General features: G+C 46.2%; 1 protein-coding gene across 2 annotated transcripts; it reads left to right on the forward strand.

Moving 5' to 3' along the window:
- The first annotated feature begins 72 nt into the window (after positions 1–72).
- On the forward strand, positions 73–25,616 carry VPS33B (VPS33B late endosome and lysosome associated). Of its 2 annotated transcripts, XM_012098474.3 has the most exons (23): positions 73–492; positions 2,494–2,574; positions 2,938–2,999; positions 4,779–4,828; positions 5,021–5,088; positions 15,343–15,388; positions 16,423–16,517; positions 16,812–16,916; positions 17,298–17,394; positions 17,621–17,698; positions 18,352–18,425; positions 18,716–18,802; positions 18,965–19,055; positions 19,436–19,510; positions 19,742–19,806; positions 19,915–19,969; positions 22,278–22,324; positions 22,924–23,056; positions 23,683–23,756; positions 24,401–24,502; positions 24,655–24,730; positions 24,846–24,962; positions 25,249–25,616. In XM_012098474.3, exons 1-23 carry the CDS (start codon positions 397–399, stop codon positions 25,326–25,328), a joined length of 1,854 nt encoding a protein of 617 aa, XP_011953864.2. In that variant the 5' UTR covers positions 73–396; the 3' UTR covers positions 25,329–25,616. The 2 variants fall into 2 exon arrangements, with proteins under 2 accessions (XP_011953864.2, XP_060257629.1); XM_060401646.1 differs by having other exon boundaries at positions 24,846–25,616.
- Positions 25,617–26,464: the final 848 nt, after the last annotated feature.

Consider the following 26,464-nt stretch of genomic DNA (forward strand, 5'->3'; position numbering starts at 1 on the left):
TCCCTTCCAGGACGCCGTCCTTTTCCGGGTACCCTGAGCGGCGCTCGAGAGTACGGGACTTCCGGGAGGTCTAGGAAGCCGCCCGTCTCTTTGGTATCTCTGCAGGTGTAGACCCGAATCCTGCGGACAGGCGGAGTGGACCCGGAGGGGCGGGGCGGGATACACTGACTGCAGGCCTGAAGCAAGGTCCCTTTGGCTGCAGCTGTCTGGCCGAGAGGTGGCCGGCCATTCATTCCTCCAGTGTGGCTGACGAGCGAGGGCCCCTTGGGGGGCTCTTTCGGGTTCTGTGCCCTTACCTGAAGGAGAGCCATCCTGCGCTTACCCGGGCCGCTGCGGGTCTCCTCGGAGCGGAGGGCGTCCCCCTTCTTCCACCTTGCGGCTCAGGTGACCGCCGCCATGGCTTTTCCCCATCGACCGGACGCCCCAGAGCTGCCTGACTTCTCCATGCTCAAGAGGCTGGCCCGAGACCAGCTCATCTACCTGCTGGAGCAGGTCAGTGCCCGCCACGTCGGGGGCCTTTACTGCATTAGCAGCTTAGCACTCACTGGATGCCTAGTTCTTTCTTACTGAATTCCCTTGATCTTGCCTTGGTCCTTGGAGCTTCTGTGGCAGGTCCGAAATGAAGCACAGTTCCTTTTTTTTTTTTTCATTAATACGGGCAAGGAAGACACCACTAGTGTCAGGCATCACTGGGGATGGAAATATGGTTAAAACAACTTGGACCTTAGGGATCTTACTTCCTGATCTATTCATAGGCATTACTGGGAGCCTATGAAGCACAAATTAGCACACATAGGGTATCCTGTGGTAAATGAATGACAGCTAGGGTTCATGAAACAGTCATTTCTAGCTGGAGTAATCTAGGAGTTTCGAGGAATGGAGTGTGAAGATAAACATACTTTAATTAGAGATGGGAGAGGGTATTCCAGGCAGATGTACTGGTAGGAGCAAAGTTGAGGAACCTGGAAAGGACAAGGCATGTAATACATGGAAGAGAGGGATGAAATAGACAGTAGGCATTAGGTAGCTACTGAAGGTTTATCCCTGATTCCTGTGAATGTTTCAGCCTTGTTTCCCACCATTCCCTGACAGCCAAGATTTCTCAACCTTGGTAACACTGACATTTTGGGCTGGTTAATTCTTGGTGGTGGGACTGTCCTGTGCATTGTAGGATATTTAGCAGCATCCCTAACCTCTACCAGTAACACCAGATGTCAGTAACACCCCCTGGCCCAAGATGAGACAACCTAAATGTCTTCACACACTTTGCCAGATATCCCCTGAAGGGCAAAATCAGTCCTGGTTGAGGACCACTGCTTACATGCACCTTACCCATCAGGCAAACTGAACTGCTCTTCTGCCCTTGCCATTCAGCCTGTTGGCTTTCCCTGGCCTTGGCTGAATTACCATCTCGATCTGTCACTGCCCACAGCCTACCCGTTTGTCAAAATCATGTTGAGAGGAAGCTTTCAATGACTTCACCCTCTCTTCTGCTCAGTGTGACCTCTCCTTCCTCTGGACAGATGAGAGAGCAGCGTCAGGAATGGTGAAGCAGGAAGTGGGTGGGAGGGTGAGGACTGCCCTGGGTTAAGTTTTCTGCCTTGAACATTGGTTCTGTTTGTAATTAGAAGTAAAATGCCATTTGAAGAGATATTTGGCAGTTGGTTGTGGGGTTGCAGGATACACGGTGCAGTTTTGTTTTGTTTGGCTTTGTTCAGCAGGAGATCAGTTGGTTTTTTGGGAGCTATAGAGGAGGAGGCAGTGGAGCAGAGGAGCAGTGATGTAGAACAGGGCCACAGGTGAGCAGAAGGGTTGAGTGAGAAGGATGTGACCTTAGAAGGTGAGGGACTTCCCAGGCAGTCCAGTGGTTAAGACTCCAAGCTTTAGTGCAGGGGACATGGATTGGATCCCTGAGCAGGGAACTAGGATCCCACATGCTGCGTGGCCATAAAAAAAGATGAAATATCTTTCCACTGGAACCAATAATGAATAGAAGACAAAAATAGGTGAATATGTAAAGAAATGTCAACTGTGGCTATAGACAGTAAATAAGGTGCTGGGTTAGGTGAGGTCTAGTGCCTTTCCAAGGAACTCAGAGACTTTTTTTTTTTAAATAATTTTCTTTATTGACTTATGGCTGTGCTGGGTCTTCGTTGCTGCTCGTGGGCTTTCTCTAGTTGTGAGCAGGGGCTACTCCTCATTGCAGTGCATGGGCTTCTCACTGCGGTGACATTTTTGTTGCAGATCATGGGCTCTCAGGCATGCAGGCTTTAGTAGTTGTGGCACACGGGCTTAGTTGTTCCACGGCATGTGGGATCTTCCTGGACCAGGGATCAAACCCATGTACCCTGCGTTGGCAGGTGGATTCCTGTCCACTGTGCCACCAAGGAAGTCCCCAGTTCAGAGACTTCTATTAAATGGATGACTGAGTGAACTCTCGACTGAGGGGCTTGTATGACCTGAGAGTGACCCAACATACTGTGTCTCCTTCAGCTTCCTGGAAAGAAAGACTTGTTCATTGAGGCAGATCTTATGAGCCCTTTGGATCGAATCGCCAATGTCTCCATTCTAAAGGTAACTTGCCCCCATTCCCAGCTGGATCAGGCCCCTCTTTGCTCATTAAGCAGTTTTTCTTTTGATGAATGGTACAAATTACTGAGGAGTAATTACTACCCTTCTAGGGTAAATATAGGATAGCAGAGTTGAGTGGATTGGGGGGGATTGATCCTCTTTGTATTGTTTTTGAATTATTTAAATGTTGATTTTTCTACTGATAGTTTGAGGAAGGTTCAGTGGAATGGTTGTTAGGGGGGCATTTTGACTCCTAGAGTTAGTGTAAATAGGAGGAAGCCCTTTCAGAAGACCCCTGTCTTTGTATCAGGCTTCAGGTTCCCAGTCACACTTACGTCTGTTGTTTCATTTGATTCTTGTCTGTAGCAACACGAGGTAGACAAGCTGTACAAAGTGGAGAACAAACCAGCCCTCAGCTCCAGTGAACAGTGAGTGTCCGGGAGCCTCGGTCCCTGCACATTTGCCTTTGATCAGTCCTTGGCTGAGATCTAGCCCCATGACATTTGTGATATCAAAGCATTTCACTTCCCTGCACTTTTACAATTTCTCCCCCAGGTTATGATTTATCCTCCTAATTGGTCTCCTTGTCTGCAGTTTCTCCTTTGTCCTCTTCTCTCTCTAACCCAATCTACCAGCTCTAACCACATTGATTGAAAGAAAGTGAAAAAGTCTCTCAGTCGTGTCTGACTCTTTGCGACCCCATGGACTCTACAGTCTGTGGAATTCTCCAGGCCAGAATACTGGAGTGGGTAGCCTTTCCCTTCTCCAGGGGATCTTCCCAACCCAGGGATTGAACCCAGGTCTCCTGCATTGCAGGTGAATTCTTTACCAGCTGAGCCACAAGGGAAGCCCAAGAATACTGGAGTGGGTCGCCTATCCCTTTTCCAGTGGATCTTCCCGACCCAGGAGTTGAACCAGGGTCTCCTGCATTGCAGGTGGATTCTTTACCAACTGAGCTATCAGGGAAGCACTCCCCCACCACACTGATTAATCTTTCACAAATAATTTCCTTGTGATCTCCTCCAGAACCTTCAGGCCTTCCCTTACTTACCCACTAAAGTCTCCATTGCTCATCATGGATTCTAAAGCTGCCTCCCAGAAGGCCTTGCGCCCTCTGTCCAGCCTGGCCTCTTGCACATACTCTCTCACCTGATGCACTTTCGTGTGTTTCCCCACTCTACACACAAACCTCCATGCTTCTGGCCACTCCACCCACTCTGCCTGACCTTTTCTCCTCTCCTCACTGTTCTAATGACAGACACCCAGCCTTCAGAGCCCAGCCCCACCTCCTCCACGAAGCCATCCCAGGGTCGCCACCCTGGGGTGATTGTCTCCTCCCCTGGATTTGCATGGAGCTCAGTGTTTGTCCTGTTCACCTGGCACTCAGTCACATGCTGCCTGTTGTCTGGCGTTTGTTTTTATTTTCAGTATTTCTCAACTTAAGTCATGTACACCCTCCCTTAGAGGAAAAAACCCTCCTAGATACATGGAGAATACATCCACAAATCCCAGTTTGAAAAACATGTCATATACTTCCTTGTATTATTTTTGGTTAATTATTTTGGTTAATTATTTTTGATGGTTAATATACTCCATGCATACGTGCATCTTATTTTGCCCAATAAACTGTAAATTATTTGAGAGCAGAAACTTCTGGGTCCACCATAAGGCCAATAAGTTCCCCCAGCTCATCACAATATACCTGCTTTATGTTTTTTAATTTACTCTTAATTGGAGGATAATTGCTTTCCAGTGTTGTTTTGGTTTCTGCCATGCAACAGTGTGAATCAGCCACAAGTATACATATGTCCCCTCCCTCCTGTCCCTCACCCCATCCCACCCCTCTAGGTTGTCACAGATCACTGGACTGAGCTCCCTGTGTTATGCAGCGGCTTCCCACTAGCTATCTCTTTCACATGTGGTAGTGGGTTTATGCTGATGCTCCTCTCAATTTTTCCCACCCTCTCCTTCCCCTGCTATGGCCACAAGTCTGTTCTCCACATCTGCATCTCTAGTCCTGCCCTGCAAATGGGTTCTTCTGTACCTATACCTGCTTTACTGAGGGGAGTCTTCTGTGGTGAGTCAGCTGAGAACGCTGGCGTGGCTTTGGCCAGCTGAGAACTGTAGCACATGGTGAGAGTTAGCATTACTATCACCAACTTCATGATTTTTCTTCACTAGGATTTTTCCCCCCTTCTTTCCGATAGGTTGTGCTTCCTGGTCAGACCTCGCATCAAGAATATGCGGTACATTGCCAGTGAGTGTGTCACAGCGTTCGCTGTCACTAAGACCCTGGGGAGGGTGGGAATGTCTGAGGGCCGTGGCCAAAAGAACCCTTTCATAAGGAAAGAATTGTTCGGGTTGGCCATGCCCCGAAGCTCGTCGCTGCCTTGCTTCTAGTCTAACGTAAGGCCCGTGGCTTTCTGGGCTGCATCCCTTCTGTCTGTAGGTCTCGTCAATGCTGACAAAATGGCTGGCCGAACTCGGAAATACAAAGTGATCTTCAGTCCTCAGAAGGTGAGTTTGGACCCATGTGGGAGTGAGGTAAGGTAGAAGAGCATGGGGGACTGGGACGGGGTAAGGGGCCAACCGCTGTGTCTCCCTCTAAGCGAATTCTGTGTGACTGAACAAAATACCTGCCATTGTCTTTTTATTAATGTAGCAGAGAGTCTCCTATCAAATTTCCCCAAATACAGATAGTACAGTGGTGAGAGGTGGCCTCTACATGTGAGTGTGTGTATGCTTGGTTGTGTCTGACTCTCTGGGACCCCATGGACTGTAGCCCTCTAGGCTCCTCTGACCATGGCATTCTCCAGGCAAGCATACTGGAGTTGGCTGCCATGCCTTCCTCCAGGGGATCTTCCCGACCCAGGGATCGAATTTGAATCTCCTATGTCTTTTGCATTTCAGGTGGATCCTTTTACCACTGTGCCACCTAGGAAGCTATCCTGTTTAGGAATATAAATATATGAAGGATAACATTATGACTAGGGCAAGAATATTATTGAGTAGGATAACCAATCAGATTACAAAATACTTTTTAATGTTATTTAAAGGAGCTATAGTAGTTAATTTCTAGTTTGGGGAGTCTTACAGAACCCTTTTTTTCCAGTTATACTTCCAAGGACAGATTTGTTTAAATAGGAAACAGAACAAGTTGGTAACAGTTTCAAATAATGCTGCAAGCCTCCATAACACACAGAAAAACAAAACTGAGATTTTAATGAATTTTTTTATTTCTAACACCCTATCTAATCAAATTCTTTGACCTGATTTTCCATCACAGGACCGTCTCTTTAGTGGCTGTAGGGAGGAGGAGATCTCTCTTTCTTCCTGAGCTCCCTCTGTTAATTTTAAAGATTGGCAGTTTGCCAAGTGGGCAAAGGAATCCCATTAGTTAGAATTAAAAATAGGCCTATAAGATTTCAGTGTTTTTTTTTTTGCAGTGAAATAATTAGGTATTTTATTTATAAAAGTAAAAATAAGATTTGAGTTTTGTGAATCAATCAGTTTGATCTTTAAAAGGAAAAATATGGGAAATAATATAAAAGATGTCAATTTATATAGCACACAAAAGTAGGCAGAATAATTTTATACAATAAACAGTCATAGGAGATGCTAACAAAGTACTGGATAATATGCCACTTAGTAAAGGAAAATAACCTACACAAAGGTTAAAAATTGACATAAACCACTAACATAAAAATTATGAAAGCTAAACGAAATTGGGAAAATATTTATAAGTATTGCTATACAGAAAACTCACAAACACCCGTAAGAAAACTTTGATTCTAATAAATGAATTAGCAAGAGTATTATTTTAATTACAAAAGGAATGGCTTAGAAACATTTGGAAAAGTCAGCATCATTAATAAAACAATGCTGATTAATAGATTTAACTATTTTTTGGACCTATTAATAAAGTTGTTTTCCCTCACTTTTTTTTTTACTATGTCAATTATATATATATTTTTTTTTAATATAAATTTATTTATTTTAATTGGAGGCTAATTACATTACAATATTGTATTGGTTTTGTCATACATTGACATGAATCCACCATGGGTGTACATGTGTTTCCCCATCCTGAACCCCCCTCCCACCTCCCTTCCCATCCCATCCCTCTGGGTCATCCCAGTGCACCAGCCCTGAGCATCCTGTATCATGCATCGAACCTGGACTGGTGATTCATTTCACATATGATAATATACATGTTTCAATGCCATTCTCCCAAGTCATCCCACCCTCACCCTCTCCCACAGAGTCCAGAAGACTGTTCTATACATCTATGTCTCTTTTGCTGTCTCGCATACAGGGTTATCGTTACCATCTTTCTAAATTCCATATGTATGCATTAGTATACTTTATTGGTGTTTTTCTTTCTGACTTACTTCACTCTGTATAATAGGCTCCAGTTTTATCCACCTCATTTAAACTGATTCAAATGTATTCTTTTTAATGGCTGAGTAATACTCCATTGTGTATATGAATCACAGCTTTCTTATCCATTCAACTGCTGATGGACATCTAGGTTGCTTCCATGTCCTGGCTGTTACAAACAGTGCTGTGATGAACATTGGGGTACACGTGTCTCTTTCAATTTTGGTTTCCTTGGTGTGTATGCCCAGCAGTGGGATTGCTGGGTCATATGGCAGTTCTGTTTCCAGTTTTTAAGGAATCTCCACACTGTTCTCCATAGTGGCTGTACTAGTTTGCATTCACACCAACAGTGTAAGAGGATTCCCTTTTCTCTACACCCTCTCCAGCATTTATTGCTTGTAGACTTTTGGATAGCAGCCATTCTGACTGGCGTGAGATGGTACCTCATTGTGGTTTTGGTTTGCATTTCTCTGATAATGAGTGATGTTGAGCATCTTTTCATGTGTTTGTTAGCCATCTGTATGCCTTCTTTGGAGAAATGTCTATTTAGTTCTTTGGCCCATTTTTGATTGGGTTGTTTATTTTTCTGGACCTGAGCTGCAGGAGTTGCTTGTATATTTTTGAGATTAATTCTTTGTCTGTTGCTTCATTTGCTATTATTTTCTCCCATTCTGAAGGCTGTCTTTTCCCCTTGCTTATAGTTTCCTTTGTTTTACAGAAGCTTTTAATTTTAATTAGGTCCCATTTGTTTATTTTTGCTTTCATTTCCAATATTCTGAGAGGTGGGTCATAGAGGATCCTGCTGTGATTTATGTCGGAGAGTGTTTTGCCTGTGTTCTCCTCTAGGAGTTTTATAGTTTCTGGTCTTATTTAGATCTTTAATCCATTTTGAGTTTATTTTTTTGTATGGTGTTAGAAAGTATTCTAGTTTCATTCTTTTACAAGTGGTTGACCAGTTTTCCCAGCACCACTTGTTAAAGAGATTGTCTTTTCTCCATTGTATATTCTTGCCTCCTTTGTCGAAGATAAGGTGTCCATAGGTGCGTGGATTTATCTCTGGGCTTTCTATTTTGTTCCATTGATCTATATATCTGTCTTTGTGCCAATACCATACTGTCTTGATGACTGTGGCTTTGTAGTAGAGCCTGAAGTCAGGCAGGTTGATTCCTCCAGTTCCATTCTTCTTTCTCAAGATTGCTTTGGCTATTTGAGGTTTTTGTATTTTCATACAAATTGTGAAATTATTTGTTCTAGCTCTGTGAAAAACACCTTTGGTAGCTTGATAGGGATTGCATTGAATCTATAGATTGCTCTGGGTAGTATACTCATTTTCACTATATTGATTCTTCCAATCATGAACACGGTATATTTCTCCATTTATTAGTGTCCTCTTTGATTTCTTTCACCAGTGTTTTATAGTTTTTTATATATAGGTCTTTTGTTTCTTTAGGTAGGTATATTCCTAAGTATTTTATTCTTTTCGTTGCAATGGTGAATGGAATTGTTTCTTTAATTTCTCTTTCTATTTTCTCATTATTAGTGTATAGGAATACAACGGATTTCTGTGTGTTGATTTTATATCCTGCAACTTTGCTATGTTCATTGATTAGCTCTAGTAATTTTCTGGTGGAGTCTTTAGGGTTTTCTATGTAGAGGATCATGCATCTGCAAACAGTGAGAGTTTTACATCTTCTTTTCCAATTTGGATTCCTTTTATTTCTTTTTCTGCTCTGATTGCTGTGGCCAAAACTTCTAAAACTATGTTGAATAGTAGTGATGAGAATGGGCACCCTTGTCTTGTTCCTGACTTTAGGGGAAATGCTTTCAATTTTTCACCATTGAGGATAATGTTTGCTGTGGGTTTGTCATATATAACTTTTATTATGTTGAGGTATGTTCCTTCTATTCCTGCTTTCTGAAGGGTTTTTATCATAAATGGATGTTGGATTTTGTCAAAGGCTTTCTCTGCATCTATTGAGATAATCATATGGTTTTTATTTTTCAATTTGTTAATGTGGTATATCACATTGATTGATTTGCAGATATTGAAGAATCCTTGCATCCCTGGGATAAAGCCCACTTGGTCATGATGTATGATCTTTTTAATGTATTGTTGAATTCTGTTTGCTAGAATTTTGTTAAGGATTTTTGCGTCTATGTTCATCAATGATATTGGCCTGTAGTTTTCTTTTTTTGTAGCATCTTTGTCAGGTTTTGGTATTAGGGTGATGGTAGCCTCATAGAATGAGTTTGGAAGTTTACCTTCCTCTGCAGTTTTCTGGAAGAGTTTGAATAGGATTGGTGTCAGCTCTTCTATAAATTTTTGGTAGAATCCAGCTGTGAAGCCGTCTGGTCCTGGGCTTTTGTTTGCTGGAAGATTTCTGATTACAGTTTCAATTTCCATGCTTGTGATGGGTCTGTTAAGATTTTCTATTTCTTCCTGATTCAGTTTTGGAAAGTTGTACTTTTCTAAGAATTTGTCCATTTCTTCCAAGTTGTCCATTTTATTGGCATATAATTACTGATAGTAGTCTCTTATGATCCTTTGTATTTCTGTGTTGTCTGTTGTGATCTCTCCATTTTCATTTCTAATTTTATTGATTTGATTTTTCTTCCTTTGTTTCTTGATAAGTCTAGCTAATGGTTTGTCAGTCAATTTTATTTATCTTCTCAAAGAACCAGCTTTTGGCTTGTTGACTTTTGCTATGGTCTGTTTTGTTTCTTTTGCATTTATTTCTGCCCTAATTTTTAAGATTTCTTTCCTTCTACTAGCCCAGGGGTTCTTCATTTCTTCCTTTTCTAGTTGCTTTAGGTGTAGAGTTAGGTTATTTGACTTTTTTCTTGTTTCTTGAGGTATGCCTGTATTACTATGAACCTTCCCCTTAGCACTGCTTTTACAGTGTCCCACAAGTTTTGGGTTGTTGTGTTTTCATTTTCATTCGTTTCTATGCATATTTTGATTTCTTTTTGATTTCTTCTGTGATTTGTTGGTTATTCAGCAGCATGTTGTTCAGCCTCCATATGTTGGAATTTTTAATAGTTTTTCTCCTGTAATTGACATCTAATCTTACTGCATTGTGGTCAGAAAAGATGCTTGGAATGATTTCAATTTATTTGAATTTACCAAGGCTAGATTTATGGCCCAGGATGTGATCTATCCTGGAGAAGGTTCCATGTGTGCTTGAGAAAAGGTGAAATTCATTGTTTGGGGGTGAAATGTCCTATAGATATAAATTAGGTCTAACTGGTCTATTGTATCGTTTAAAGTTTGTGTTTCTTTGTTAATTTTCTGTTTAGTTGATCTATCCATAGGTGTGAGTGGGGTATTAAAGTCTCCCACTATTATTGTGTTATTGTTAATTTCCCCTTTCATACTTGTTAGCATTTGTCTTACATATTACGGTGTTCCTATGTTGGGTGCATACATATTTATAATTGTTATATCTTCTTCTTGGATTGATCCTTTGATCATTATGTAGTGTCCTTCTTTGTCTCTTTCCACAGCCTTTGTTTTAAAGTCTATTTTATCTGATATGAGTATTGCTACGCCTGCTTTCTTTTGGTCTCTGTTTGCGTGGAATATCTTTTCCAGCCCTTCACTTTCAGTCTGTATGTATCCCTTGTTTTGAGGTGGGTCTCTTGTAGACAACATATATAGGGATCTTGTTTTTGTATCTATTCAGGCAGTCTTTGTCTTTTGGTTGGGGCATTCAGCCCATTTACATTTAATGTAATTATTGATAACTATGATCCCATTGCCATTTACTTTATTGTTTTGGGTTCAAGTTTATACACCCTTTCTGTGTTTCCTGTCTAGAGAAGATCCTTTAGCATTTGTTGGAGAGCTGGTTTGGTGGTGCTCAATTCTCTCAGCTTTTGCTTGTCTGTAAAGCTTTTGATTTTTCCTTCATATTTGAATGAGATCCTCACTGAGTACAGTAATCTGGGCTGTAGGTTATTTTCTTTCATCACTTTTAAGTATGTCCTGCCATTCCCTCCTGGCCTGAGGAGTTTCTATTGAAATATCAGCTGTTATTCTTATGGGAATCCCCTTGTGTGTTATTTGTTGTTTTTCCCTTGCTGCTTTTAATATTTGTTCTTTGTGTTTGATCTTTGTTAATTTGATTAATATGTGTCTTGGGGTGTTTCACTTTGGGTTTATCCTGTTTGGGAATCTCTGGGTTTCTTGGACTTGGGTGATTATTTCCTTCCCCATTTTAGGGAAGTTTTCAACTATTATCTCCTCAAGTATTTTCTCATGGCCTTTCTTTTTGTCTTCTTCTGGGACTCCTACAATTCAAATGTTGGGGCATTTAACATTGTCCCAGAGGTCTCTGAGATTGTCCTCATTTCTTTTAATTCGTTTTTCTTTTTTCCTCTCTATTTCATTTGTTTCTACTATTCTATCTTCTACCTCACTTATCCTGTCTTCTGCCTCCGTTATTCTGTTGCTTCTCTCCAGAGTGTTTTTGATCTCATTTATTGCATTATTCATTATATATTGACTCTTTTTATTTCTTCTAGGTCCTTGTTAAACCTTTCTTGCATCTTCTCTATCCTTGCCTCCAGGCTATTTGTCTGTAACTCCATTTTGTTTTCAAGATTTTGGATCATTTTCACTATCATTATTCAGAATTCTTTATCAGGGAGATTCCCTATCTCTTACTCTTTTGTTTGGTTTAGTGGGCATTTATCCTGTTCCTTTACCTGCTGGATATTTCTCTGCCTTTTATCTTGTTTATATTACTGTGTTTGGGGTGGCCTTTCCATATTCTGGCAGTTTGTGGAGTTCTCTTTATTTTGGAGTTTCCTCACTGTGGGTGGGCTTGTCAAGGTTTCCTGGTTAGGGAAGCTTGTGTCGGTGTTCTGGTGGGTGGAGCTGGATTTCTTCTCTCTGGAGTGCAATGAAGTGTCCAATGTCAGTGGGTTTGGTGTGACTTTGGGCAGCCTGTATATTGAAGCTCAGGGCTATGTTCCTGTGTTGCTGGAGAATTTGCGTGGTATGTCTTGCTCTGGGTGTCTTGTTGGCCCTTGGGTAGTGCTTGGTTTCAGTGTAGGTATGGAGGCTTTTGATGAGCTCCTATTGATTAATGTTCCCTGGAGTCAGGAGTTCTCTGGTGTTCTCAGGATTTGGACTTAAGCCTCCTGCCTCTGGTTTTCAGTATTATTTTTACAGTAGCCTCAAGACTGCTCCACCTATACAGCACTAATGATAAAACATCTAGGTTAAAGATGAAAAGTTTCTCCACAGTGAGGGACACCCAGAGAGGTTCACAGAGTTGCATGGAGATGAGAAGAGGGAGGAGGGAGATAGAGGTAACCAGGAGGAGAAGAGGGGGAATCGAAAGGGGAGAGAGCAAGCTAGCCAGTAATCACTTCCTTATGTGCACTCCACAGTCTGGACCACTCAGAGATGTTCACGGCATTACACAGAGAAGAGAAGAGGGAGGAAGGAGACAGAGGTGGCTAGGAGGATAAAGGGGGGAATCAAAAGGAGAGATACAGATCCAGCCAGTAATCAGTTCCCTAAGTGTTCTCCACAGCGCAGAACACACAAAGAGATTCACAGAGTTGGGTAGAAAAGAGAAGGGGTGGGGAGGAGATAGAGGCGACTTGGTGGAGAAAAAGAAGAGTCCAAAGGGGGAGAGAGCAGTCAAGCCAGTAATCTCGCTCCCAAGTAAAAATGGGTACTGAAGATTGGGTTCTTAAAGTACAAAATTGATAACATGTACCAAAAAGCATAGATTAAAAATCTAGAGGTTGGATTTCTCAAAAATACAATATTAAAGAAAAAAACAAAGTCACAAAAGTTATAAAATATATATATATATGAAGTTTGCTTTAAAAAATAGGGTCTTTTTTTTGCAAAGTAATAGTAGGTTATAAAAATGAAAATTAAAGGAGTAATAGAGGACTTGAAATTTTTTTTTAATTTAAAGAATGATAATAGTAAAAATATATCTTGGACTTTCTCTGGTGTTGTTGTGGACAGTGTGGGGTCAGTGCATTTTCAGATAGTTCCTTGATCTGGCTTATATTTCTCAAGATCTATAGGCCCCTTCCTATGTAGTTGGTGCTAACTACAGGGTTTCAATCTATTGCACCTGTCACTTCCAAGGCGGTTTCCTCTGTTTTGGCTTCTCCTCTTTGCTGGTCTCTTCAGTGTCTAATTTCTGCCCTGACACAAGGGGGCGGTGGTGGACACTTTTTAGGCTCACTTGTTCAGTCGTGCTGTGGGGAGGGAGGAACACTGCAACCAAATAACACTGGCGTGTGCTCGCAGTGTCTCAGCCACACTGCGTTTGCCCCCGCTCACGGCGTGTGTGCTTTCCCTGTCTACACTCCTTAGGCTGTAGGTTGCTCTGCCGGGAACTGAGGCCGGCCCTGGGTTGTATGCACTTCCCCAGGTCTAAGCCGCTCAGGTTCAGGTATTCGGGTAGTCCTCAGAGGTGCAGACTCGGTTGGGCCTGCGTTTTGTGCCCTTCCCAGGAGGTCTGAGCAGCTCAGGTGAGCAGGTGCTTGGCGAGCACGGTCGCCCCCCAGGTGGTGGCTGCAACTCACGCCTCCCCCGTACCTGCTGCTTGGTTTTCTGGGTGTACAACCAGCACACCTTCTCAGGTGTGCCATGTGTCTCTTCTGGGGAGCTGATCTCTGGCTGTGACCCTTCCGGCGGATGTCGACTGTCCAGTATCCCAAGAAGTCTTGGTTAGCAATGAAGCCTTCTTGCAGTTTGGTCGAGGATGCCTCTCTGGGGCCGCGATTACCCCCTTCCGGCTCTGGCTGCCCTCACCTGCCTGTCTCTGGTGGGGGATGGGCCGGTCCACAGCCGGCTAGCTCTGCTCAGTCCTTTGTTCTGTGAGCGGGCCTGGCGGTGTCTTAGGTTAGGGCTTTTTGCGGGATAGCTATCCCACAGTCTGGTTTGCTACCTCAAGTTAGGTCCCTCAGATTGCCCTCAGGGCATTCAGGCCCAGTCCTTACTCTAAGCACTGCAGCCCGCGCCTCCCTGCCCAGCCCCCGCTTGCTAGTGGCGGATGCTGGCGTCTGTGCTGCTTCCCCACTGGGGGAGTTACCGTTGGGCACGTAATCTGTGGGTTTTATTTATTTTTCCTCCTAGTTATGTTGCCTTCTGAGGTTCCAAGACTCGCCACGGACTCGCCAGTAAGAGTGTTTTCTGGTGTTTGGAAACTTCTCTCTTTTTTAAGACTCCCTTCCCGGGACAGATCTCCGTCCCTACCTCTTTTGTCTCTCTTTTTATCTTTTATATTTTTTCCTACCTCCTTTCGAAGATGATGGGCTGCTTTTCTGGGTGCCTGATGTCCTCTGCCAGCATTCAGAAGTTGTTTTGTGGAATTTACTCAGCATTCAAATGTTCTTTTGATGAATTTGTGGGGGAGAAAGTGGTCTCCCGTCCTATTCCTCTGCCATCTAAGGACCGCCCCCGATTTCAGTTTTTATTTATTTGGCTGGGCAGGGTCTTGGTCGTAGCATGCTGCATCTTTAGTTGATGCATGTGGGATCTAGATACTTGACCAAGGATCGAACCTGGGCCCCCTACATTGGGAGCCTGACGCAGATATCACTGTATTTGACCACAGAGATCTAGGGCATCTAGATAAAAAGATGAAGGTGGGTGTGAGGAAGCAGAAGCAGTGGTATCAGATAATTCTTCACAAACCCAGTAATGTCTGTGTTGGGCTCTTCTACCTAACATCTCTGGCATTGGAGACAGCTGCCTATTCTTCCTTGAACCTCTGCCTTTAGAGATGCTATTTAGAGGCGCTAGTTTCTCTGTTCCCGCCTCTGTGTATTCTTTCTTGGTCTTCTCTGGAAGATCTTGGACTGTGCACTCTTAATTTTGGTTCCCTAGGGTCCCGTCCTTAGCTCTCTTCTCTGTGTTCTTTTGAACAAACTACGTACTTTAAATGTAATGTATATGCCATGAACCCCAAAGCTGTCTGTCCAGACCTCCCCCTGGTGTCTGCAGAGGTCCCATGGACATGTCCTAACCAGAACTCCATCCCTCCCCTCTCCACCCCACTGCTCTTTACCTCCACCTGCTCCTCCTCCTCTGTTTCTATAGCACTGTCACGCCCTTCTTCTGAGCTCTACCTCCCAGACTCACTCTTCCATGACAGCTGAATACCCTTTCCTTCATAAAGCTTTTCCAGTCATTCAGGGAGAAAAGAGCAATTGACTTAATAAATAGATAAAATGGATGGAAAGGAAACATAGTATTAGGCAAGATGATCCCAGTGGTCCTTTCTAGATCTAAGAGTCTGGGTTCTCTTGTCTTTTCAGTGACTGTGGTCCTCATCAGTGACCACAGAGGAATCCAGGGAAATGGAAAGAACAAAGAAGGGGGTTACTAATCAGCTTCCCTCTGTCTTTCAGTTTTATGCGTGCGAGATGGTGCTTGAGGAAGAGGGCGTCTATGGAGGTGAGAGGAGATGAGTGAGTGGAAAGGGGAAAGTAGGTGTGGGAGAAGGCCCTGCGGGTTGCCCCCTGCTGTATCTCCTCCTTTTCTCTCGCTATCTCATTCCTATTGGCATGGCAGAGGAGAGTGTCCTTAGAGTGGGAAGAAGGACCCCAGCTTAAACCACTAGTGGGAGAGTATGGAAGGGATCCTGCGGGGTGTGCTCTCTTCCTTCCCTCCCAAGACCCCCACAAGGAAACTGTGTGCCTTCCCTCCTCTGTGTGCAACACAGACCTGGTCCCCAGACCTTCCTGCTGGAAATCCTGCTGGGAATAAAGCCCAGAGCCCTCAGTGTGGCCTCCTGCACTTCTCCGGTCTGGCCCCTTCCTGCCCTTTAGACTCATCACGTGTGCTCCTCTCTCCTGAGTCACTGCCTTCCAGCCGTGGGGACTTCACACATCTGTTCCTGTTGCCTAGAATATTCCTCACCCTAAGCTTCTTTGCCTACCTGAATCATACTTGAATTCTAAGCCTAAATGTCACTTCTTTAGGGAAGTCTTTCCTATATCCCTGGTTGGGGTTAGATCCTTGAGCTGTTTGTGCTCTTAGGTTGCTGTTTCTTCTTTGGAGCCTGCAACTGGAATCCCGTTTGTCTGCTGTGCACCCTCCCACTTCACTGTGAGCTCCAGAAGTTAGGAGCGTGTCCCCAGTACCTAGCCTAGTGCCTGTACACACGCAGCTTTCAGTCAGTACTGTCAGATGATGCATAGATGAGTGAGTGTTTCATCAGCACTCTTGGTCGGCACTCTAATGGAAACACACCACTTACCACATTGTATTACAGGCTGTTACACACACACGTCCTCTCCTTATCAGCCTGTGAGCCCCTTCCGGGCAGAGACTGTATCTTACTCATCTCTGAGTATCCCGGGCTTAGTACAGCACCTGAGGCAGTGGGGCAGGCCCTCGGGAAGTCTCACACGACTGCGGTGGACCTTCCCTCTTCATGTGGAGCCACGTGCCTTTGGCAGGAAAGCTGACGCTCTCTGTACCCACAGATGTGAGCTGTGATGAATGGGCCTTCTCTCTCTTGCCTCTTGATGTGGATCTGTTGAGCATGGAACTACCAGAGTTTTTTAGGGACTACTTCCTGGTGAGTGCAGGGCACTCGGGTCTTGGCATCAATGAGTGGGGACAAACATGGGGTCCTGTGGGCTATGGATTCAACCTTCTTCCAGCTCATCTCATGTATCATGAGTGATACTGATTTGGAGGTGGAATGCTGCTGACTGATATTCACGAGGCTTCCTTTGGGGCCAATGAAAATGAACCCTCTGAAGCATTGCTGAGACCCTGCCCTTCTGCTCCGGGGCTTCTGGGCCTCGCCCCTTTCCAGATGAATCTGTCAGGTTGATCTATAGCTTTGTGGCCCACGTGGTCCCTGCAGGAAGGAGATCAGCGTTGGATCAACACTCTGGCACAAGCTTTGCACCTCCTCAGCACCCTATATGGACCCTTCCCCAACTGCTATGGAATTGGCAGGTGTGCCAAGGTGAGAAGTTCTGTTGCCCAGATAGCCCGTATTTCACCCGTTTTCTGCCCACTAAGATTATTCAAGGGCATCTGTGATGTGATGTATAGGCTTTTGTTGCTTCAGAAGAGGTCCCCAGAGCAGAGAACTCGTGTGGCTAACAGAACAGCAGGACACCCCTGGGTAGCATTCCTAAATATTTGGGGGCAGTGAGACTCCTTCACTGCTGTCAGGAAGGATGGGGATGGATGGGAACAGATGGAGTAGAAGAGGTAATCATGTTATAATGAGCTCTTCCTTGGGGTCAAGGAGAAGGATTGCATGGAATGGGTTGGGTTCTATAAGTGTGGGGCTGCAGAAGGGACCTGGACTCAAGACTGAGGACGTGTTGGGCCCTAGCAGATGTCGTATGAACTGTGGAAGAGACTGGAAGAGGAGGAGGACGGTGAAACCAAGGGCCGAAGGCCAGAAATTGGACATATCTTTCTCCTGGACAGAGGTGAGCTCTGTCAGCACTCCTCTCTTCCATGGACCCGAGAAAACATGGGAATATCGGGAATATAGCAGACATGGTGGCACAGTTGGAATCCTCCAGCGGGGGCTGTGAATGCCAGCATTGACCACGGGGAGGGGCGGCGTGGGCACTTGGGCCCCATGGACACTGAGCTAACTGGGTGGTAGGCTGAGTCGAGGAAGACCCTCATGGTTGGGGATCTCGATTTCAGACGTGGACTTTGTGACCGCACTTTGCTCCCAGGTGGTTTACGAGGGCCTGGTGGACGACACCTTCCGCATCAAATGTGGTAAGTGGCATCTCGGCGAGACAGAGATGTGTTCGACTCCTCGGGCCTCCCTGAGACCCAGACTCAGAGTGAAATGCTGGCTTCCAGATGGTTTGTTGTGGCTTTGTTGCAAAGTCCGAATCCTTTATGACCATGTGGACTGTAGCCTACCAGGCTTCTCTGTCCATGGGATTTCCCAAGCAAGAATTCTGGAGTGGGTTGCCATTTCCTCTTCTAGGGAATCCTCCTGGATCAGGGATTGAACCCGCATTTCCTGCACTGGCAGGTGGATTCTTTACCGCTGAGCCACCACTGTGTGCTCAGTCATGTCTGACTCTTTGCAACCCCGTGGGCTGTAGCCTGCCAGGCTCCTCTGTCCATAGAATTTTCCAGGCAAGGATACTGGAGTGGGTAGCCATTTCCTACTCCATGGGCCACCAGGGAAGCCCCCAAATAGTTTGGGGGACCTTTAACTCATTTTTTTTGCCCTGCTTTTGGGATCTTAGTTGCCTGACGAGAGATCGAACCCAGGCCCCTGGCAGTGGACCTAACCAGAGCCCTAACCACTGGACTGCCAGGGAAGTCCTGGGGACACCTTTCACGGCAGTTCAGGAAAGGGTGGGGAAGGATGGCTTCCTTGGAGATCATCAGAGCTGTCCCCTCTGCTCTCAAAGGGAGTGTTGACTTTGGCCCGGAAGTCACATCCTCTGACAAGAGCCTGAAGGTGCTGCTCAATGCTGAGGACAAGGTGAGCATGCAGGTGCCCGCAGACGATTTCCCAGGCTGCTGCCACCACGAGGCTGTGGGCCCTGGTGCTGGGAGGGGAGGCTGAGTCCCCGGAGGGAGGACCACCCCGCCAGCTGAGAGGGCACCCCAGGGCACACAGCAGGGATCTGACGCGTCCTCATCGAAACCGGCTCAGCTTTCTCTGCTAGAACCGCTGAGCGCGCGCCCTGTACTGTTGCTGCACCGAGGAGGCAGGAAGATGAGAGGTCCGAGTCTGTGCAGTCATCTGTTCCTGTCGCATTCCCCTCACAGGTGTTTAATGAGATCCGGAATGAGCACTTCTCCAATGTCTTCAGCTTCCTGAGCCAGAAGGCCCGGAACCTGCAGGCCCAGTATGATGTGAGGCTCCTACCTGGGGCCTCTGTCTGTTTCCTCGGTGGCTCCCAGGCTGCTGCCTCCCTGATGCTACCGCTGGGCAGGGATTGGGGGGGACCTGCGGGTGTGCAGTGGTCACTTCTGTGTGAGGACAGAAGGCCTGACTTCTCTGGCACATCCCCACAGCGCCGAAGAGGCATGGACATCAAGCAGATGAAGAACTTCGTGTCCCAGGAGCTCAAGGGACTGAAACAGGAGCACCGCCTGCTGAGCCTCCGTACGTTTCAGCTTGAGGCCAGGGTGAGGGGAGGGCTGCAGAGGAGCTCTGCCTCTGGGAGGAGATCCCGTTCATCTATCGAATAGTGCTTTAAAAAAAGAATAATTTTAATAATATCAGTGTTTCTGGTTGCTTAAAAAAATTATTTATTTATTTGGCTGTGCTGGGCCTTATTGTGGCATGTGGGATCTAGTTCCCTGACCAGGGGTCAAACCTGGGCTCCCCTGCGTTGGGAGTGTTAGCCACTGGTCCACCTAGGAAGTCCCAAATAGTGCTCTTATTTGCTCTGAAATGGGAAGAAGTTTTTATTCTCCTGGACAGTAAAGAGACCTCCTTCCAGAAACAGGAATGTGTCAGCTCCCCTTTTGTCCTGTCTGCAGATATCGGGGCCTGCGAATCCATCATGAAGAAGAAAACCAAGCAGGACTTCCAGGAGCTCATCAAGACTGAGCATGGTGACTTGGCTACCTCTCCTGCTTCTGCTTCCTGGACTCCCGGCCCCAGCCCATCCTGAAAAGATGCTCTTTGGCACTTTCCAATGCTGGTTCCTGCTAGAAGTTCTGGGGGCCCCTTAACCCACCCCAAAAAGGATGGAGAAAGAGATGGGGAGACAGATGCCCATTAGCATAGCTGGCAACAAGCTGAGCCATTCCCCCAGTAATAGGCTCTCCTCTGATTCCTTGCAGCGCTGCTGGAGGGGTTCAACATCCGGGAGAGCACCAGCTACATTGAAGAGCACATAGACCGGCAGGTGAGGCAGGGCGGGACAGAGCCGGGAGCAGTGGGGCCCAAGCAGAGGAAGAGGAGGGAACGTGTGTTACAAAACTTGAATTCTCCCTGGCTCTTTCTTCCTGTGCAGGTGTCACCCATAGAAAGCCTCCGTCTTATGTGCCTTTTGTCCATCACGGAGAATGGTGAGTCCTAGGGACCAAAGGTTGAAAAGTATACCTTAGGGACAGAAAAAGTCATTTTGAAAGAAAGAGAAATGTCCTAGCAGACAGAACATTCCCCTGTAATCTCATGGATTCTATTCCCTGTAATAAAGCAGGTTTTTGTTTGGGGTGAAACATCCCCAGGTCATTAAGGTGATTTATCATTCCAGCCCTAAGGAGGTCTGCATCTAGTCCCCTTCTCTGCAATAAGGCCTGTCCCATCGTAGGACTGTCAAGGGTAGAGCTGAGCGACATGTCTCTCATTATTCCATCTGGACTCCTACCCTCAACACGATTTCATAATCAAGACACAGTTCAGGAAAAACCAATTTCATAAGCATTTTAGCAGCTCGGATTCTGCAGCTTTTCATGGCAACTTGTTCTGAGTTTTGAAGTCTTCCAGTTTACAAATACTTTTAAAATTTGTTTATTTTTGGCTGCCCTGGGTCTTTGTTGCTTCAGGGTTCTCTTGTGGCATATGGGCTTAGCTGCTCCACAGCATGTGCCCCGGCACTGACGGGTGTATTCCTAACCACTGGACCACCAGGGAAGTCTCGGCAGATATTCTTTAAGGTTGCTTTTTACCCAAAGAAGTCATTTGCTTATTCTAAATCCCCTTTATTGTAGTTGGAAGCCCATTTCCTCTTACATCTGAGAGTTCCCTGTCGCACTTTGGGAACCCATGTGGACACTTCTCCCATTCCTCACTTGCTGTTAAGCAGTTCCTGGGAGGACTGGCCCCTAGCCAGGGAAACACGCACAGGAAGGCCCTTCTCCCTGCGCTTGCATTCCCCTCCCCCACCCCACCCCCCATGGATGAAACTGGCATTTGTCAGTGTCCCTTCACCAGGGCTCTTTCTTGGAACCCTCAGATCCAGGCTTTATCTTTCAAAAAGCAGGCTTCAGTTGAGGAGTCAATTTAGAATTGACTACACAGGATACAAAGTTAATACCAAATCCAACTTCTTCCTTCTCATTCAGTTCAGTTCAGTTGCTCAGTCATTTCTGACTCTGCGACCCCGTGAATCGCAGCATGCCAGGCCTCCCTGTCCATCGCCAACTCCCGGAGTTTACCCAAACTCATGTCCATCAAGTCGGTGATGCCATCCAGCCATCTCATCCTCTGTCATCCCCTTCTCCTCCTGCCCCAAATCCCTCCCAGCATCAGAGTCTTTTCCAATGAGTCAGCTCTTCTCATGAGGTGGCCAAAGCATTGGAGTTTCAGCCTCAGCATCAGTCCTTCCAATGAACACGCAGGACTGATCTCCTTTAGGATAGACTGGTTGGATCATCTTGCAGTCCAAGGGACTCTCAAGAGTCTTCTCCAACACCAGAGTTCAAAAGCAACAATTCTTTGGTGCTCAGCTTTCTTCACAGTCCAACTCTCACATCCATACATGACCACTGGAAAAACCATAGCCTTGACTAGATGGACCTTTGTTGGCAAAGTAATGTCTCTGCTTTTTAATATGCTATCAAGGTTGGTCATAACTTTCCTTCCAAGGAGTAAGTGTCTTTTAATTTCACGGCTGCAGTCACCATCTGCAGTGATTTTGGAGCCCAAAAAAATAAAGTCTGACACTTTTTCCACTGTTTTCCCCATCTATTTCTCATGAAGTGATGGGACTGGATACCATGGTCTTCATTTTCTGAATGTTGAGCTATAAGCCAACTTTTTCACTCTCCTCTTTCACTTTCATCAAGAGGCTTTTTAGTTCCTCTTCACTTTCTGCCATAAGGGTAGTATCATCTGCATATCTGAGGTTATTGATATTTCTCCCAGCAATCTAGATTCCAGCTTGTGCTTCTTCCAGCCCAGCGTTTCTCATGATGGACTCTGCATACAAGTTAAATAAGCTGGGTCACAATATACAGCCTTGATGTACTCCTTTTCCTATTTGGAACCAGTCTGTTGTTCCATGTCCAGTTCTAACTGTTGCTTCCTGACCTGCATACAGGTTTCTCAAGAGGCAGGTCAGGTGGTCTGGTATTCCCATCTCTTTCAGAATTTTCCACAGTTTATTGTGATCCACACAGTCAAAGGCTTTGGCATAGTCAATAAAGCAGAAATAGATGTTTTTCTGGAACTCTCTTGCTTTTTCGATGATCCAGTGGATGTTGGCAATTTGATCTCTGGTTCCTCTGCCTTTTCTAAAACCAGTTTGAACATCCTTCTCATTAGGGTGTGTTTTTTTTCCTGCAGGGAGGAGGGTTTGTTGATTGGTGGGTTTGGCTGTACACATTAGGACACCCCAACTGGCTCCCGAACCTTTATCTTTCTTACCCTCAGGTTTGATCCCCAAGGATTACCGATCCCTGAAAACCCAGTACCTGCAGGTAAGGCCAGGAGAATGTGTTCTTGAGGGAATTTGGTGGACATTTTTGAAACAGTTGAAGAAGAAATAGCCCCTTTCCGGTCCTGGTCACCCTTCTGTTCCCATGCGGCCTCCCTCTCAGCACAGACACCCTTCCCGCTGCCCTCATTTCATTCTGCTCCCCACTTTATGTGGCTAGCGTGGGAGGGAATCTGAACAGTTCAGCTGTTGGAAGCAGTGGTGAGGTCTTGCTCTTGGACTCTCCCTCCCTTCAGCTCCTTGTGAGGCATCTATACAGGTTTCCTTCCAGGTCCTTCTCAAGTCCTGCCTCCTCTGTGACGCCTTCCCCACCTCCTCCCATCCATAATTTTCTGTGTTCTTTACTTGTTTCATGCTGCTTTTATTGTCTGTTTGGCGTTTGGTTATTTCTGACGTGACTTCCCCAGCACAGCACTATAAAGCAGTGATCCCCAATTAAAAAAAAAAATTCTTCCTCACAAACAAGTGTGGGCTTTTCAGGACACAGACCGCATAATCCTCCTCTTCCCCACCTCCGTATCACCTCACAGGGCTAGGCCCTTGGTGGATGCTTGGTAGAGAGCTGAATTGCATTTTGTTCAGAGCTATGGCCCCGAGCACCTGCTGACCTTCTCCAACCTGCGGCGAGCTGGGCTCCTCACAGAGCAGGCCCCAGGAGACACCCTCACAGCCGTGGAGAGTAAAGTGAGCAAGCTGGTGACGGACAAGGCCGCAGGTGAGCAGGGAGCACAGGTAGCCCCTTCTGCCCTCCCTGGCCCTTGGTGCCTCTTCTCTCAACAGGTGGAGCGTGCTGGCCAAGTGGAGGATGAGCTGGGGGAGCAGAAGGCGATTCCTTACTGTCGCTGCCCTTACCGCCACTCCTCCTGCTCTCTCGTTAGAACAGCTTCCAGTTAGTGAACGCTGATGTGCTAAGCCTTTTAGATACACTTTCTCATGTAATCCTCCCAAACCCTCTCCATGGTAAGTTGTATTATCTCCATTTTACACATGTGGAAACCAAGACAGAGGGAGGTTAAGTGACTTGTTCAGGGCCCCTCAGTCAGTCAGGCTTGACTCCAAAGGCCACACACTTAACCAGTAAACTGTAGCTCACCCTGTAGATTGCATTTAGTAGAGGTGCCCTATAGAAGGAGGAAGACTGTGGGTGGGGAGAGAAAGGTAGTGAATGTCTTGATCGGTTTCAAGGAACTGTAGGTAATCTGCTTTGAAGAGGGTCTTCAGGTATGATAGGTCCTGCTCTTTGAGGAGAGGCGGTCCTGTCACTTCCTGAATGGTATCACCCACAGCAGCATCGTTAATCCTTAAACCTTAGATAAAACCCAGCACAGATTTCTTTCCCAGGAAAGATTACTGATGCCTTCAGTTCCCTGGCCAAGAGAAGCAATTTCCGGGCCATCAGCAAGAAGCTGAATTTGGTATGTGGATCAGGAGTGGATAGGGGAGGCAGTGGGTTCAGTCCTTTGTGGAATACTTTGAGCCCACAAAACCCTTTCTGTTACTTTGTTTTTATAAAGATCCTTTTGTTTGGGAACTTCCCTGGTGGTTCAGTGGTTCAGATTCCGAGCTTCTAAAGCAGAGGTGTGGGTTCAGTCCCTGGTCAGAGAGCTAAGTTCCCACATGCTACCAAAATGCAGCCAAAAACTGAAAATTAAAGGAAAAAGATTCTTTTGTTTGGTAGCATTATAGCATGAGTTTAATTTAATAATGAGACAAGACACAAAGGTTCATTCATTTGGTAAACATGTAACACATACCTACGAGTATCAGAGAATGTGCCAAGTGCTGCTTCAGTGACAGGCGTGTCTTATGTCACTGCTAGAGGGTCATAAAGGGGCACTCTTGCCAGGGCACATGGGCCCTCATTCAGCAGAACTGGCAGGTACTGAACAGCTTCCGTCTTTGATTATGGAGTTTTCCCCCAGCCCACCAAGGCTATTGCTGCTTTCCCCTTTAGTTGAAGTAAGAACTGCTCTTAGGGGTACACCACTTTTCTCTGACTCTGTAAAGGACTGGAAGGCTGAGTTGCCGCTTGCCTCCTGTGTTCTCCTTTACCCTCCAGATCCCACGCGTGGATGGCGAGTATGACCTGAAAGTGCCGCGTGACATGGCGTACGTGTTCAGCGGTGCGTACGTGCCCCTCAGCTGCCGAATCATCGAGCAGGTGAGAACGTGGCCCCCTCCCATTCACATTTCCTGCTCACTGCTTTCTCTTAGTCCCTGGCCTGGCCCAGCTTGTAACTACCCGAGCAACTAGCAAGAAACGTGACAGTCTGGCGGCTGCTGGACTTGAAACTAGCGCTTGTGCCTTCCCAGGTGCTGGAGCGGCGGGGCTGGCAGGGCCTGGACGAAGTAGTGCGGCTGCTCAACTGCAGTGAGCTGGCCTTCACAGGTGCATGGCCTTCCTTGCCCAGTGGGGGCGGGTGAAACAAGGGGAGGGCGCGATGCACCACCCAGGACGCGCCTGCGTGGCCAGTGAAGAGCCGAGTCTGGTCCGGTCTTTGCAGACATGACCAAGGACGACAAGGCCTCCAGCGAGTCCCTGCGCCTCATCTTGGTGGTGTTCTTGGGTGGCTGCACGTTCTCTGAGATCTCAGCCCTCCGGTTCCTGGGCAGAGAGAAAGGTGAGAACAGGCCTCAGTGGGGGGCCAAGGGCAGACCTCAGGAAGGCTTCTTTACAGGCCTCTGGGTACCACCTGCTACCATCTTGCTGGGGGCCGAACAGCAGGGAGCCCGGTTCCACCCAGCGTGGCAAGTTGCTGGGCCCGAGAGCATGGTGCTGGTGCACCTGGGACTACAGACTGGTGCTCTGACCCAGCCTGGGCTGTGGAACTGGAGGGACCCCACATGGCTGGTGTCGGGGGCTCAAATCTGCCCTCGATCACATTTGGTGGTGCTTTTACTCCTTAGGGTACAGGTTCATTTTTCTGACGACAGCGGTTACCAACAGTGCCCGCCTCATGGAGGCCATGAGCGAGGTAAAAGCCTGAAGTTTTCCCTGCCAGTGTTGATGTCTTTCCTGGACGTGTTCCTCAGTGGGATGCAGGAGTCTGACTCGGAGCTGCTAAGAAAATGTCTACCAACTACCCTCCTAAGAGCTGGGGAGCAGGGGACTTTCTTGGGATCTAGAGAACCTATCTGAGGAGAGAGTTCACCTCCTGCCCCCAGGATGTTTCTTTTTTGTTCATGAAGTACAGCCCCTGCTAATAAGATAAGGAGGATCTTTTTCTAAATCCTCTTTGAGTATCACTGTAAATAAAGCCTCTACTCTCAACGTATTATGTTTAGTTCTGGACAGGCACTTTCACAGTTTATTGGGGGGAGGTAGAGGGGGCTTTATATAGCAGCTTTGTGTGCTCTGCAGCTGGGACTGGGTAGTTGCTCTGGGCCTGTTCTGTTTCTTCCTTGAAACTTGCCCTGTAATTCATTTTCCTCAATCATAAAACAGGGATTAGATGATCAGTAAGCACCCTTCCAATTCTAAAATTCTGTGATTCATTGTATTTTAGGAAAAATGAGTTTGCTATTGTTTCAACATAAGGAGGCACTTGAATTTTAAGCCTTCTGTCTCTTATTGCAGAAGGAAAGATGTGTCCCCTGTTAGAGCAGTTTTAGGCACTGTGCTCCTCTAGTATAGGCCACTGCTAGTTTCAACATAAGGAGGCACTTGTAAGCCTTCCCTTCACCCTTTAAAAATGGTGAACTCTAACCACCATCTATTAGTGGTTGTCTTCTAACTTGATCTCACTGTTAATCCCCTTTCCCTTCTTGTAAGGCTTCCATGATAGTTTTGTCCTCCTGCGTCTCCTAGGCTGTATTTCCATCTCCTTTGTTTCCTCTGTCTGTGGATCCTCCTTTGTTGCCATCTCCTTCTCTGTCTTTTGTTGTTATCCGCTTGCCGATCCCAAGCTTTTGTCTCACTGCTGAACTTCACGCTGTTATTTCCAACATGACCTTTCCACGGACAGTTGAAATTCAGCACGTCTAAAATAAACTCTCAAACTGAACTTCATGTCTCCACGTGGGGCCCCTACACCTGCCTCTCTTCCTCTGTTTCCCTAATTGACATTCTCATCATCTGCCCTAGTTTTGTTCATGCAAGAAATTATATCCTTGACCTTAGATT

This window comes from Ovis aries, chromosome 18, assembly GCF_016772045.2.
Source record: "Ovis aries strain OAR_USU_Benz2616 breed Rambouillet chromosome 18, ARS-UI_Ramb_v3.0, whole genome shotgun sequence".
NCBI lineage: Eukaryota > Metazoa > Chordata > Mammalia > Artiodactyla > Bovidae > Ovis > Ovis aries.

Bases quoted from the DNA above. Each gene is read 5' to 3' on its own strand.
- VPS33B (XM_060401646.1), top strand. From the start codon at position 397: ATGGCTTTTCCCCATCGACCGGACGCCCCAGAGCTGCCTGACTTCTCC. The intron at 4,829-5,020 runs GTGAGTGTGTCA...TTCTGTCTGTAG, and splicing joins GAATATGCGGTACATTGCCA to GTCTCGTCAATGCTGACAAA. The intron at 17,699-18,351 runs GTAAGTGGCATC...CTGCTCTCAAAG, and splicing joins CACCTTCCGCATCAAATGTG to GGAGTGTTGACTTTGGCCCG.